The 13293-nt window shown below is 45.2% G+C and overlaps 1 protein-coding gene across 5 annotated transcripts in view; it reads left to right on the top strand.

The window, feature by feature from the left end:
- The window catches only part of FHOD3 (formin homology 2 domain containing 3), a 495595-nt gene that overhangs the window by 478342 nt on the left and 3960 nt on the right, over nucleotides 1–13293 (top strand). For all 5 annotated transcript variants that reach the window (XM_057527272.1, XM_057527271.1, XM_057527269.1 and 2 more), the window contains one exon: nucleotides 4814–4975. In XM_057527272.1, the coding sequence (XP_057383255.1) occupies nucleotides 4814–4975 (162 nt within the window). The remainder of the gene's footprint in view (nucleotides 1–4813; nucleotides 4976–13293) is intronic.

The raw sequence follows: 13293 nt of genomic DNA, 5'->3' as shown, positions 1-13293 counted from the left end.
CAGATTAGGTTCTCTGGGATTTGGTCTTTCCAAACCCTCTGACTTTTAGGTAGTTTTGGATGTGGAATTAGGGAAAGAAAATAAATTACGATTTGGCAATGCAAAGGCAGCCTTTTGGTGACCAAGAGCAGACAGACGCAGCTGTGACAAACCACAGTCCTGAGCACGTTGTGTGGGACATTCTGATTGTCTGGTTTTCTATGTGGAAAGAAAGGTGCCCTCTTCTTGGCCAGTGCTGTCTATAAAAAGCCTCCATTTCTCAGAAAAACCAAGAAGTGACAGGAGAGAAAGAGTGTGTAAATAAGACAGAATATAAGAGGAGAGAAGAAAGTGGGGAAGGTCAGAAGGTGAAGAAAATTATAGCATTAAATGCTGAGTAGTAGTGACTGTCAGTCTAGACAAAGTGTAAAATAAAGATAAAAATAAAATAAAGCAGCTTTGCAGTGTTGGGGCGGGTGGGGATGGGAATCACTGGTCTCCCAAAAGGCCTAGGACATCCCATGCATGAGTCTGTCTGTGCCCCAGCAGCTCTTGCAGGCTTTGTCTGCTAGGCTAACCGTGGACACCAGGAGATCAAGGGCAGCATTAGCACCTGCGCCACAGTGACCCCAGCCATCAGGAGTCTTGAGCCACTGTACCTTGGTGGATGCAAGGGTAGTGCAGTGAAAGCCACCTTGGGAGATGGAGTCCAGTATCTCTAATGGAACATAACACACTGTGCTAATTTTAAAAGAGAAAATAGAAAATCCTTCCTGACTGGAAAGGACAAAGAGAAAAAGATATTGCTGGGTTTGTACAATACGCGTTCCTTTTCACTAATTGATGAAAAGGATTAGAAAGGAAAGCTGTTCAGTTTCTCTGCACACGCAGAGACTTCTGCTTCCAGGTGGCATGTCGTAGGAAGGAACAAGCCACCACTCCTGCTGCCATAACCAGAAACTTTAATAAAATAACAAAAGCTTTCTCTCAAAATCCATCAGGGAACTGTGAAAGGGAAGAGGACTAGACAAACTAGAATTCTAGGTGAGCTGAGAGCACTTCTCTAAGAGCATTTGCCAAGTCTGGGCACAGGCTGAGAATTGGACTTGGCATGTGCAGAGTGACTTTAATAGTAAAGAGAAGCCAGCAGGACTTCTAGTGGTCATGTGAGCTGGCGTAAGAGTTTGGAGCTAGAGGAGCTTCAAATGCAGACAGTTTTCTCCATGAGACATTTGCTAAGTCCTGGGGCAGCATGGGGAGGGGGAGGCTGGGCCAGAAAGGCTGCAGGAAATCTCCTACAGTCTTGAAGTTCTGAGGAAACAAAGACAAGCTAGAATAAGTGCCTTCAACAAATGCATACAGATAGTTAAAGACAGAATATTTAAAGACAGAGGTGGACTGATATTAAATAAAAACTGCTATCTGGCCCCAACCCTGCTCAGTCCTTCACTGTGTCCGCTTAACAGGAAAGGGTAAAGACTGGGGAAAAATGACACCGACTTCAGTCTCTGCATTCTTTTCTACACAAAGTCCAGTGCGTAGTCAAAATTATGAGCCAAGAGAACATGAAAACGTGCCTGACAAGAAGAAAAGTAGAGCAGCAGATCCACAGGTGATCCAGATGTTGAAATTTGCAGTCAAATTTAACCATTTATAAGTGTTAATGAAAATAAAGGAAAATAGAGACAAATTGATAAAAAGTTTGAAATTTATAAAAAAGAATCAAATGGAAATTCTAGAACTGAAAAAAAGAAAGATCTGAAATGATTAACTGTTATCATGTGTTTAACAGCAGACTGGTCCCAGCAAAAGAGATTAGTGAATTCAAACAACACGGGTTAATAGAAAATGTACAAACTGAAGCATGGTGAGAAAAAATAGAAAGAATGGAACAAAATGTAAGAGATATGTGGGACACAGTCAAATGGTCTAATGTGTCTGTAACTAGAGTACCAAAAGAAAAGATGGGTAAGAAGAAAAATTAAAGAAACAATGGCTGAGAATTTCCCAAAGGCTCATGATAGATATCAACCCACATATTTAAAACCCGTAACAAATCCAAGGAGAGTAAATGCAAAGAAAACCACATCTAGGCATACCATGGGCAAACTGCCAAAACCCAAAGATATAAATAAAATCTTTAAAACAGCCAGAGAGAAAAGAATGTACTTTCTAAGGAGCAACAGTAAGAATGATGACTCACTGTTGACAGAAGCTATGGAAGTCAGAAGAAAGTGGAATGGCATCTTTAAATTGCCAAAAAGAGAACTTTCTAACCTAGAAGTATATACTCAGGGAAATTCTTTCAGAAACAAAGGTAAGCGTTTATTACATTAATATAATATCTATTTGGATATAATTATTTTCCTTTTAGACTATTTCTTTAAGTTAGATTTTTAAGGGAAAAAATTAGTTACAGTGTTTTCTTTCAAACTACAGTTTACATATTTTCAAAAATGAAGTTCAAATAAAGTGGTATACTCCTATCATGGTATATAATGCTTTATCCCCTCCACCATATCTCTATCTATATATATTTATATATATTATATATAATAATTATATAGACATCTCAGTATATATAAATGCCTGGCTAACACTTGGGAGACCATGGGGAGCCAAATGGCCCCTTGGAGTCTGTAAGGTATGGACAGTGTTGTCCTGTGGCTATATGTGAGTGCAGAGGTTCCAGAAAGAGAAACATATACACGACCAAGAAGAATGGGCATAAATGGTAATCAGGCAGTGACGACAGTAACCAAGGGGAGAGGGGATAAGAAAGCAGAACCAAAATGAGGTCATGAGAAAATGATGGTGTCACAAAACTGAATCTGACAATCCTGGACAGATGGAGAGATGTTCCTTGTAAGCACCTCCTGACACATCACAGTGAAAGCAGATTCCCAGGAATGTATAAGATGAAAGTATAGGTAATTCTCATGGAAAGATCAGATGATGCCTTCATTTCTGGCTCATCAGGAGCAAATTATATTATATTATGAGCAAAGACGATTGAGCTTTGTGTGTTTTGGGAAGGGTAGCTTGGCATTACAAAATGAGGCACAGAATTATAAATCAGTAGGTAAAAGGGAAAACAGGAAATTGCTGGGCAAAAAGCAATTGCTGTATTGATGGCTCTGCTATGAATAGGGCCGTGGTTCAGAGGCTCTGCAGAGCCCCAGTCTGAGAGCTGTGCCACTATGAGGCCTCTTGCCTCCAACTTGAACACCTGGACCAGCCTGAGGATGCAGAAAAATTCAGCAATTTCAAATATTTGTTTCTGAGAAGAACATATTTTTAAAGGGTTTTATGATGCTGAAAAAGTTAGTCTTCTGATGGAAGCAAGTAGATCAAATTCTCTTGGGCATAAGCAGAAAAAGTAAAATGTCCTGACTTTGTATATCCCAGTGTTGTAGGTATGCTCCCACTCCTAAAGCAAAACGATTTTTATAAATGACCACAACAAAAACGTTGTCATCAGAAAACATTGTTGTCCTATGGCCACAGGTCTCAAATAGTGAAAGTGGTCCAACACTGGAATCCTGGTACTCCTTTTGCAAAGTGTTTATTTAATTCAGTCATGTGAACTTTACTAGCAGAAATTATGACTAAATTATAGCATATTACATATTTGCAGTGAACTTTCAACCACAAACACATGTCTATAAAATGTGCAGTCTACTGAACCGTAATCAACTATTCCCAACTATTTCTATCAATAGCCGAACACTGAAAGTTTTGAAAAATTAGTATAGAAATATAGAATTCAAAATTTAAGATATATATTTACTAACATTTTTTTCACCTGTGGTTTGAGAAAAGCTGACTGTTCTTCAGCTTTAGCTGGACCTTGGTCAAGTTCAGGGTACCTGTGTTCCATAAACATAAAAGTCTGAGAACACTCACCTGCAGGCTTTTAAAGTGTATGTCTATTACAAAGAGAAGGTAGAGGAAATTCACAATTTTGAGCACACTGTACATCTTTTTTCTTACAGAAGCATATTTCCCATCTTAGAGAAGAGATTGCACAGGGAAGTTGATCAGTCACAAAGGCACAGTTTTTGATGAATTAAAATAGCATTCATTTCTGAGTGTTTAATATGACTTGGGAACCCATGTTTTTGTGGTATTTTCTTCTTGCTGGTCTAGGGGCAGATGCTTTTATACCAGACTTGGACTGTCTTAACGTACAGCTATTTATAAACATATTTTTTTCTGGTCAGGGAGCAGATGAATGTACCAAAGAAAATGTTGTGTTAACTCCCTTTTCCTGGTAGAAGAGGGCAATCCTGTTACGATTTTTAAAGGCTAGTTAATCCAAAGATAAGCTATATGTTACAAAATCCATTGATTTTTATTTAACTGAATGAGAAGTTGGGGCTAATTGACATTCGCTAGGCACATACAACCACAGATGGGGAGCTGACTTAACAAATGGCTCTGGACATTTCTGGAAGCACTCTGCTGGGTATCTGTGATGTACATAGTGGCACACGGCGTGGGAAGTCTGCCCTTCCACGACCACAGGACCTGGCAGGTAGAGGCACATCCAGGACAGTGAGAGATGACAACACAGCTGCGTGACAGGGTAGTATGACATAAGGGCCCCAGGTATGGATTCATGGGAGGTCAGAGTCTGGAGGGTGATGGTCACAGGTCACTGTGGTGCCCCTGCAGTGGGGACGGAGGAACACCCTTAGATCCATCAGGAGGCTCAACCCTGGCTCTGGCCTCTGCTGTGCTCTGTTGCTGATGAGCTTTGCTGCTGCAGGAGCAGTGCTGTGTTTTCCTCCTCTCTGAGTACCTCGTGCTGTCTGGTTGTTTAATTCTTCAGGACCCGCTAGTTCGTGGACTATGGGAATGGATGACTCGCCTAATGTCACGGATGATGCTGCTGATGAGATCATGGACCGCATCGTCAAGTCGGCCACCCAAGTGCCCAGTCAGCGAGTGGTGCCGCGGGAGAGGAAGCGCTCCCGGGCCAACCGGAAGTCTCGTAAGTGCCTTGGAGTTAGGATGTGGGACTCTGCCTGCGGGACCAGCCCTCTGGTTCTGTATGACCCAGGAAGGGCAGGGACTCAGAGGTGGGCTCTGGTGAATTGTCATTGGTGCCCGGAGGGCCCACCTGTGCCCATCGACAAAAGATTTCGTGCTGGACAGTCAGCATTGGCCGCTGGGGAGGAGGGGTGCTGCAGTCACCTGTCCAGTGTATTTGCTATTTCTGGTCAGGCCTCCCCCAATTCACACTTTGTCCCCAGGAAGGTGTGAAAGGCCCTTAGATGACTCTGGTGTGCAGGGGTGGGCACAGTGGGGCCCATTGCCAAGTACTGCCCTGGATGCTTTGCTGAGGCCATATTATTGCCCCTCACCCAGCATCAGGGGCTACTTTCAGGGCTGGAGACTATTCCCCCAGGGGTTCACTGCTGCCCATGAACATGCTGAAGGTGCAACCAGGGGTGGCAAGCGATTTTTGGTCCTTAGGATGCTTAAAATAGTTCATGTTAGCCTAGGTTGACCAGTTGTTTTTTTTTTCCTACCAAACAGAGGATTCAGCTAAATCAAAGCGACTTATTTGCCCCCGTAGTCTCAGCCTGTTACCTGCCCCTACCCGCCGAATGACAGGTGTGGAGTTGCCTCTGTGGGCACCATGCTGACTCTCACAGGGATGGCTCACTGTAGAGAAGCAGGGTTCTCTGAACCTTTGACATCTGCCTTCATGGCCGTGGCCCTAGTGTGTTTCAGAAGAGAGCTCATCCCCCAAACTTTGGCCTGGTGCTGGTCACTCAAGGTCAATCCCTAGGACAGGGATTTATGATGTTCTGTAAAAAGGAAGTCCGGCTGCCTCCTCATTTCCTGGCTCCCGAAAGTGAAAGGAGGGAGAGTGACTGTGGGAGGCAGGAGTTCAGTAAGAACTCAAACTCAGAGCCCCCCACGCGGTGCCACCTTTGAGATTCATACAAGAGGTGACTGAGTTTTGGGCTGCATACTTCAGACCCCTCGGTTCTGTTTGACCCGTTGACATGCTTGTTTCCAGGGTAAAGAACACTAAACCAAATTGCTGCAGACTCTCAGACCCTGCTCCTTTTATATCATTGGCTTTAGATTCTGACAGGAATTTTTCCCCAGAAAAGAATGTATCACTTGACACCTCCACCAGGAAGACGCAGAGCTTCTCAAACCACGGAACTTGGGGGCTGGGGGATGTGATTCTCATTCAGTGAGATGCGTGGCTGAGAGTCTGTTTTCACCACACTCCTAGGTGAGGTCCATCCTGCTGGTACACACTTTTGAGTAACTTCTTGAACTGTGGCTCTCAACCATGGCTGCACATTAGAACTTTCTGCAGAGCTTTAAAAATTCCAGGTGTCTGGGCTGTACCCAAGCTGACCACCTGAGAGCCTCTGCGGTTGGGCCCTGCCCAGGCCCCTCTGGTGTTTAGTGGCCTTAGGAGAAGGACTCTTGCTCCACTCTGTGCGCCCCCTGCCACATTCCCTCTGTTTTTTAAATGGAAAACTATCATTAAGGGGCACTGGCTTTTTACATCTTCAGGAATATGTTTGTGGGCTCCAACATCAATATCTAAGACCTTTACATTTATTTGTTTCCAACATTTCACTATTTCCTGGTGCTGCTGTGAATTCTTTGCCATTCTTTTGGTGCTCCCATGTAAGAACTTGGCTAGGGACTTGCTATTTAAAGTTGTTCCTCAGACAGTATGGGCACCTCTTGGAGGCTGGTTAGAAATGCATATTCATGGAGACCTCTCCAGGGCAACTGATTCAGAATCTGCATTTAACAAGATCCCCAGGGGACCCCATGCACGATAATGTGGAGGGGGTCAGTGGGGTATGAGGCCAGGACTGGAATTGCAGGGTCCCCAGGTGTGCACATCCTGGGGGGCAAACTCATCTCCAAAGGGGTGAGGCTGACTCACACTCTCTCCACACTGCATGCTCCAGGCCAGGCCAGCACTTGCCTTTTTGCCTGTCTGAAGCATGTGAAATAGTATTCCTTATGGTTTTAACTTACTTTTTCCTGCTAGTGTACTAGGAAGGTCTAGCCTCTTGTGATTTGCATCTCTTCTTTTGTGTATGGCTTGTCCGTACCATTTGCCTGTTTTTCTCTTGCTCTTTTTCATGAACAGAAATCTCTTTCTTAAATAATTTTTTAAATGAAACTTATGAGAGGCTTTTTGAGGTGTATTAAGTAGATTATCTTCAGTACTTGCCCTTTATTGCCCTCTTATTTACTTCAATAAACCAGTAACCAAATGGCAGAAATTTTGCACCAGTTAACTCCTGGGCTTCCTGCAGTGGGCAACCTTAGTGCAAGAGTCTCCACTGGGAGGAGCTGGGAAAAGCATGTGGGGAATCAGACCATGGGAGAGGAGTTGAGAAAGGATGCCAGGTCAGGGAGTGCCCTCTAGAAGGTGGGCAGGGTTGGGTCAGGGACCTCAGAAAAGGAGATTGCCTGAGAGGGGCCTGGCCCAGGGTATGTACTCCTCCTATAGGTTACATGTCTGTGTTGGCAAAGAGTGTTGGCCCTGCCCTCTGGTCTAGAGAGAACCAGATTCTTAGAGAGACACATAATGTCACTGGGAACAATAACACAGTCATAATTAGTTTTCCTCTTCAATCTGGCCAGAGAGATATTTTGCCTGCTTTTGTGGTTGACATAAAATAATTTCCTGTGGTGTCGTTTCCATTCCAATCTTATGCAAAACAGCCCTATATTCTTTTTATTTAGCCCAACACATTTTGTCCTGTGATGCAGTTACTACAACAAATACAGCACTGCATGTATGTAAATGTTTATCTGTAGCAGGTTTAATTAATTAGTAATGGCTCCATCCACAGAAATTTAAGATGGGGGAAGTTACTTTGATTTCTGTTATAAAGGGATGTAAACTCTAGCTTTTCATAAGAAGTTAAAGGAATGAGAAAAAACCAATTTGCAAAATCGATGTGAAGTGTCAGGCTGGGGTCTCACCCTGAAACAATGCTGCGTTTGATTTGATTGTTTAATGGTGGCCGTGTGGCAAGTGGATAAATGAATAACCAGCATATTTGGGCTATACCTCATTTGGCTAAAGACAAGAATAGTCCAGCTATTGTAGGAAACCAAACAGAATCCAGCTCATAACCTAGAAATTTATGACCTGCAAGCCCCTCAAAAATCCTCTGAGATACTTAAACATCTGTTTTCATGTTTGATGCTGGTGGCTAGGCCTACATCCGCCAAATGTCCTGCTTAAAGCCTGAAATATGCAGCCAGTTGGGACTCAACCGAGGGCACCATAATGGATTCGCAAGTTCCAGGCTCTGCCCCTTCTGTTGTTTTCCCAGCTGGTGGCCATCGGGGTCTCATTAAGTAAAATGTTTCGAATTGTCCAGTTGATTTCTAGCCTGTGAAATGTCAACACAATGCACCTCATATGCTTCCCCAGATTCTAGCCACGGCTCTCGAATCGGCTGGTGGAGATGGCCGAGGAGAGCATTCTCCAAGGTCTTGGTTTTCTTCTTATTTTGGTTTCTCTTTTCATCATACTGGGGCAAGTCCTTTGTCCCGGGGCTACTTGTTCTCTTAGGCCTCCCGGATGTTGGTCTTCCCTAGAAAACCCTGAAGCTGACGGGCATCTGAGATCTCGTTCCCACTGTGATTCTGCAGGACGGGCCTGGGGCCTGGGGAAGAAAAGGGCCCCTTGTGTTCTTTTCTGTGGGACCCAACTTCGGAAGAGGGTCTCTGCCCAGCTGGCTGTCTGCGTGTAGCCATTACCCTGGACTATCACAGAGCAGAGCGGGGATTAGGGACTCATAGTTGGCCTTTTCCTCTTTCCTGCTGAGAGAGGCTGAATGCCTCCTCTCCTGTTGAGTTTCTCTTCAAGGGGAGTCTGGGCCCCACCTGTGACGTGACCGTGGAGTTTTGGGCTCAGGGCTATATTTCTTTAAAAATGCAATCACTTCGATGTGACCTACAAATAATCTAACAGTGTCTTAGGAACATAAGGCTGGTCACCCTTACAAGAACAGTTTCTCAATGGGAAGGGCCACAAGTCTGATTCTAGGGGCTGCTAGGAAAGCAACACTGAACTCTGACTTGACTTCATGCTCTCACTCTCACCCCATCTCTTATGAGGCTTCAACATTCCTCTTGAAGGCCATGTGACATATTCACGTTGATTCCATATAACTAAAGTCTTATTTTACAGAATATTGAGGGGTGTTGCCATGCTATCTGTTAAGTAGGATTCCGTGGAGAAGGAGAATGAACGAATCTGAAAAAAAATATTGGATCTGTTTTAGGGAAAATGGGAGATATGCCTCACAAAATATTAGATTGAGCCCTGGAACTGATCAGCACTCAGCTTAGTTTAGTTGTCTCTAATTTTCCAAAGTGGTATTTGAAAATGTCCAGGAATTTTCCCACTAATCCCATTAAGAAAAATTTCGCTGCATGTTATTTACATAGTTCTTCCCTACTTAACGATTTTATATTCTTTTATAGGGACAATGGAATGGGCCAGAGACTTTAAAACGGATGCTCTTAGAATACAGTAAAATAAGATGTTAGTGGAAAGGACCAAAGTTTCTCAATCAAATTTTTGTCTTCTCAACATCCTTACTATTTGCTCAGCCCCTAATTATTCTTTGAGCTCATTAAAACTGGACTGATTCCTCCTCTAAAGACAGCTAAGGACAGCCACCCATGTGTACAGGACACATGACAGGAAGATAAATAGAATAAGTCCAAGAGAGAATCAAAATCTCTTCCCTAAACCCAGGTGGAGAGTCACTGCATTTTAGAGGGCCAACGTGAGGGTTTGTGCCTCTGGGGAGAAGTGCCACCCCCATCAGCGCCCACTCCAGGCTTCAGGAGTAGAGTGACCAGAGGGGATGGAGCTGACAGCGGATCTAGGATTCACTGGGGCTGACTTTAAACCTATGGTGGGTGTCAAGCCCTTTTCACTAGAAAAGGAAGATGGGGAAGTGAGGAAGGCATTTGCAGCCTGGCTCTGCATTGGGAAGGTCTTGGAGGCAGGGTTGGATGGACACAGGAAAGGGCCTGTGAAGGGGTTTGACGGCAGTGGGCTGGGAGGCATAATTAGAGTCTGTGGACTGGGGAGATAAATGAGGCCCAAATCAGAGCAGGTGCTATCAGAACAGACTCCAAATCACCTGGAGGCAGGTCCTAAACAAGGGTGTACAGGCCTCGTACCCAAGCCCAAGGGGGTGGAAGCAGCCCCCTGCTCTAGAGCAGGGTCAGGCTGGTAGCCAGGACTCTGATGTGGAAAGAAGCTTAGGTAGAAGCCTTGGGGATAGAGAGGTGGTGCAGGAAGAGCTTGGAAGGGTCTCACTGCCCTGAATGGCTCTCTGGTTGTTGTATTTTCAGACAAATCACCCTTCTAAATTGGGAACTAGCACTTTGAAAAAGGAGGCTGGCTGTGTGTCCTCCACTGTGTCTATCTGTATGCCAGGCACCCTTTTGCCCCAGAGTGGAAGTTCAAGAGGAGGGAGGATCAGTAAACAAGAGGAATCTGAGAATTTGTCTTTCCTGCATAAGAGCAAAGTAGAGGGTTCTAGGAAGGGTGCTTTGGAAAGTGCCAAGCACCTTACTGGCAGGAGGTTACAGTAGTTCATTGCCTTTGCTGCCAAGTTCAGATGGAATCCAGTTCCGTGCTTGGGAATTTGCACAGTCATACAACCGATGAGGGCGGTCGTGCCAGCCTCCCGGGATGGTTGTGAGGGTTAAGCGGGGCACCTATGACGGGTTCTCAGCACCCTCCTTCCCTTCACACTGCTGTCCAAGGGTCCCAAACATGGTAGGAATATGAAGCTGCCTGCAAGCGTTTAGGAGCTGCCAGGGAAGTCACCCACGAGCCTGTGCACAGAAACCACACCTGCCCCCTTATCACTTTGCTACCATCACCCGCCTGGCTCCTTGTCCTCCACTGGCCACCTCACTTGGCCTGCTGTAATGTGTAGACCAGACCCATCTTCCCCTTTCTTTTTACCCCCGGGACACTGGTGCAATGGCTTGCCCCTGTGCACGGAAGCCTGGGTTGTTAGCATTGTGTGTGTCTAGTATTGTTGTGACATCCCAGTAAGCACTAAAGAGCTCGACTTCATCTGGAAAGGCGGAAGGCAGTTCTGTCCCACCCAGGACTTGCAATAATGCTGAGAACTCTGAGCTCAGAAGGCAATGGAGAGAACTGTTTCATTTCTTTCTGCCCAGGCCAGATTCCATCCTCTCCCCGTCCTCCCCAACAACGTGACTCATAAGAAGCAGTCTGCTTTTGCATTCCAACTGATTGCTTTCTGTTCAGTGCTTACCTAGGAACCAAAGAGATTATTGAGGAGCACTGGATGTGAACGTAGCCACAGATGTAGGAGGGAAGTGGGGTAGGGGCACTGCGCAGCCAAGACTGTGGCCAGACCAGTGGCTGTAGAAAGCGCCTGATACCATAAGTATTGCTGAGAGCCATCTCAGCATGAGTGAACTTAGTTCCGGGTGAGGCAGAACTCGGAGACTTCAGCCCTATCACCACAAAGGCCGTTGCCTTCATAAGGGGCCCCCTTTCCCCGCATCTCACTCATATGGCAGTGTTCTAAGTCAGGGATCTGAATCTCCTGGGGAAGTAAGAATGCACTGTCGGGGCCTCTCCCAGAGACCTTGGTTCTTTGTGCCCAGGCTGAGTCTAAGAAGTCGAGTTTAAATCAACCAGGTCTGGGAACCTTGGCTTCTTGTCATTGTTATTCTATGTTTTATTTTTTTAGCTTTTGATTTTGAAAGAATTTTAGACTTAACAAAAAAGTTACAAAAATAGCACAGAGAGCTGCCTTACATCCTTCACCCAGCTTCCCGTCATGTTAACACCCTGCACACTGTAGGACAATGCATCAAAAAATTAACTCAGCTGCAGGCTTGACTCAGATTTCAGCATTTTCCCCCTAATGCCCTCTTTCTGTTCCATGATCCCACCCAGGGTCCCACGTTGCATTATCGTCATGTCTGCTTAGTCTCCTCTGATCTGTGGAGGACATTTCATGACCTTGACACTTTTGGAAAGTACCAGTCAGTTAGTTACTTTGTAGAATGCTGTCAATTTGGGAAACCTCTTCTTTTAATGGATGGGATTTTATGATGGAGGGTGGAAGTAAGAAAAATAACCCAAATGGTTAAATAATTGACGTTGACCGAAAAAACAAAAAAACCCAAACCCATGAAAATCCCACAGAATATCTAACATTGAATCATTAAGAATGATACACCTTAAAATGATTCCCAGTATTTAAGTCCAAAGAGGCAGGACTGGACCTGCCATTTTTCTCCAGTTGCAAACAGGTCCCTCCAGGAACAAGGGCTGCACAAATGGACAGCAACATTTGAATACCAGCGGGGCCAGTTACCTCCCAACCCCAAGAAACAAACACGTAAGATATCTTCAAGTTCTGATATGAGCCCCTGTCATCCTAGACACAGCGCTCTTAGTATACTCAATAGAACAATTTTTAGGATCTTAGGGATTACAAACAAAACAAAACAAAACACACACACACCACCTATTTCCAAATTGCTTGACGTTATGTGCAAAAAATGAAAAAAAAAAAAAATCTGTCAGTGATCCAAAGGTGAAAGAGCACACATGTGGATTTCCGTCACATGGAAGTAAAACTCGGTCCATTTGCCATCAACATGAAAGACTGTCAGAACTTGTGCTGCCAGGCGTGTCAGGGCACAGTTGTTTCCAGGGTGGGCTCTGATTCAAACGTCCTGGCCCAAATCCTTCTCTTCCCCTTACTGTGTACGTAGGGGCCGGAGACTCGATCTCTCTATGCCGCTGCTGCTCGTTCCCTGGGGAGATGATTACAGTCCCCACCTCATAGGGTTGCCACAAATATGGGGGGAAATGATCCATGGCAGTGCTCAGGAAATGGCAGCCACCACTGCCATTATTCTCAGATTCACATCAGCAAAGAATGGCCTGGGAGCACTTTGTAGGATCAAAACATTTTTTTCAATTCAAGGGAGGGGGGAAAGAAAGAGAAAACGAACTTATGATTTTTCCGTGAGCCCCAGACCCCCCCTGTGCTGCATGTTGACAGCAGAGGCACCTCTGCGTCAGACCCCGCTGCTGACATCGTGAGAGCTGTCCCAAGCGCCTGGGGCATCGAGTGGCCGCTGGTGCCAGCAAAGTGACCCATGCCCTCTATGGAAGGAGTGTGAGGCAGACAGGGATAAACATTTCCAGGGCCTGTTCTCTGTTAAGCAGCTGCGGGGAGGGGAGGCTGTCACATGTGACAGGCTGGCAAGCAG

The sequence above is a fragment of the Balaenoptera acutorostrata genome, chromosome 13 (assembly GCF_949987535.1).
Source record: "Balaenoptera acutorostrata chromosome 13, mBalAcu1.1, whole genome shotgun sequence".
In the NCBI taxonomy this organism is placed as follows: Eukaryota; Metazoa; Chordata; class Mammalia; order Artiodactyla; family Balaenopteridae; genus Balaenoptera; species Balaenoptera acutorostrata.
The sequence above is the reverse complement of the archived record's forward strand: the minus strand, read 5'-3'. Positions and strand labels throughout refer to the sequence as shown.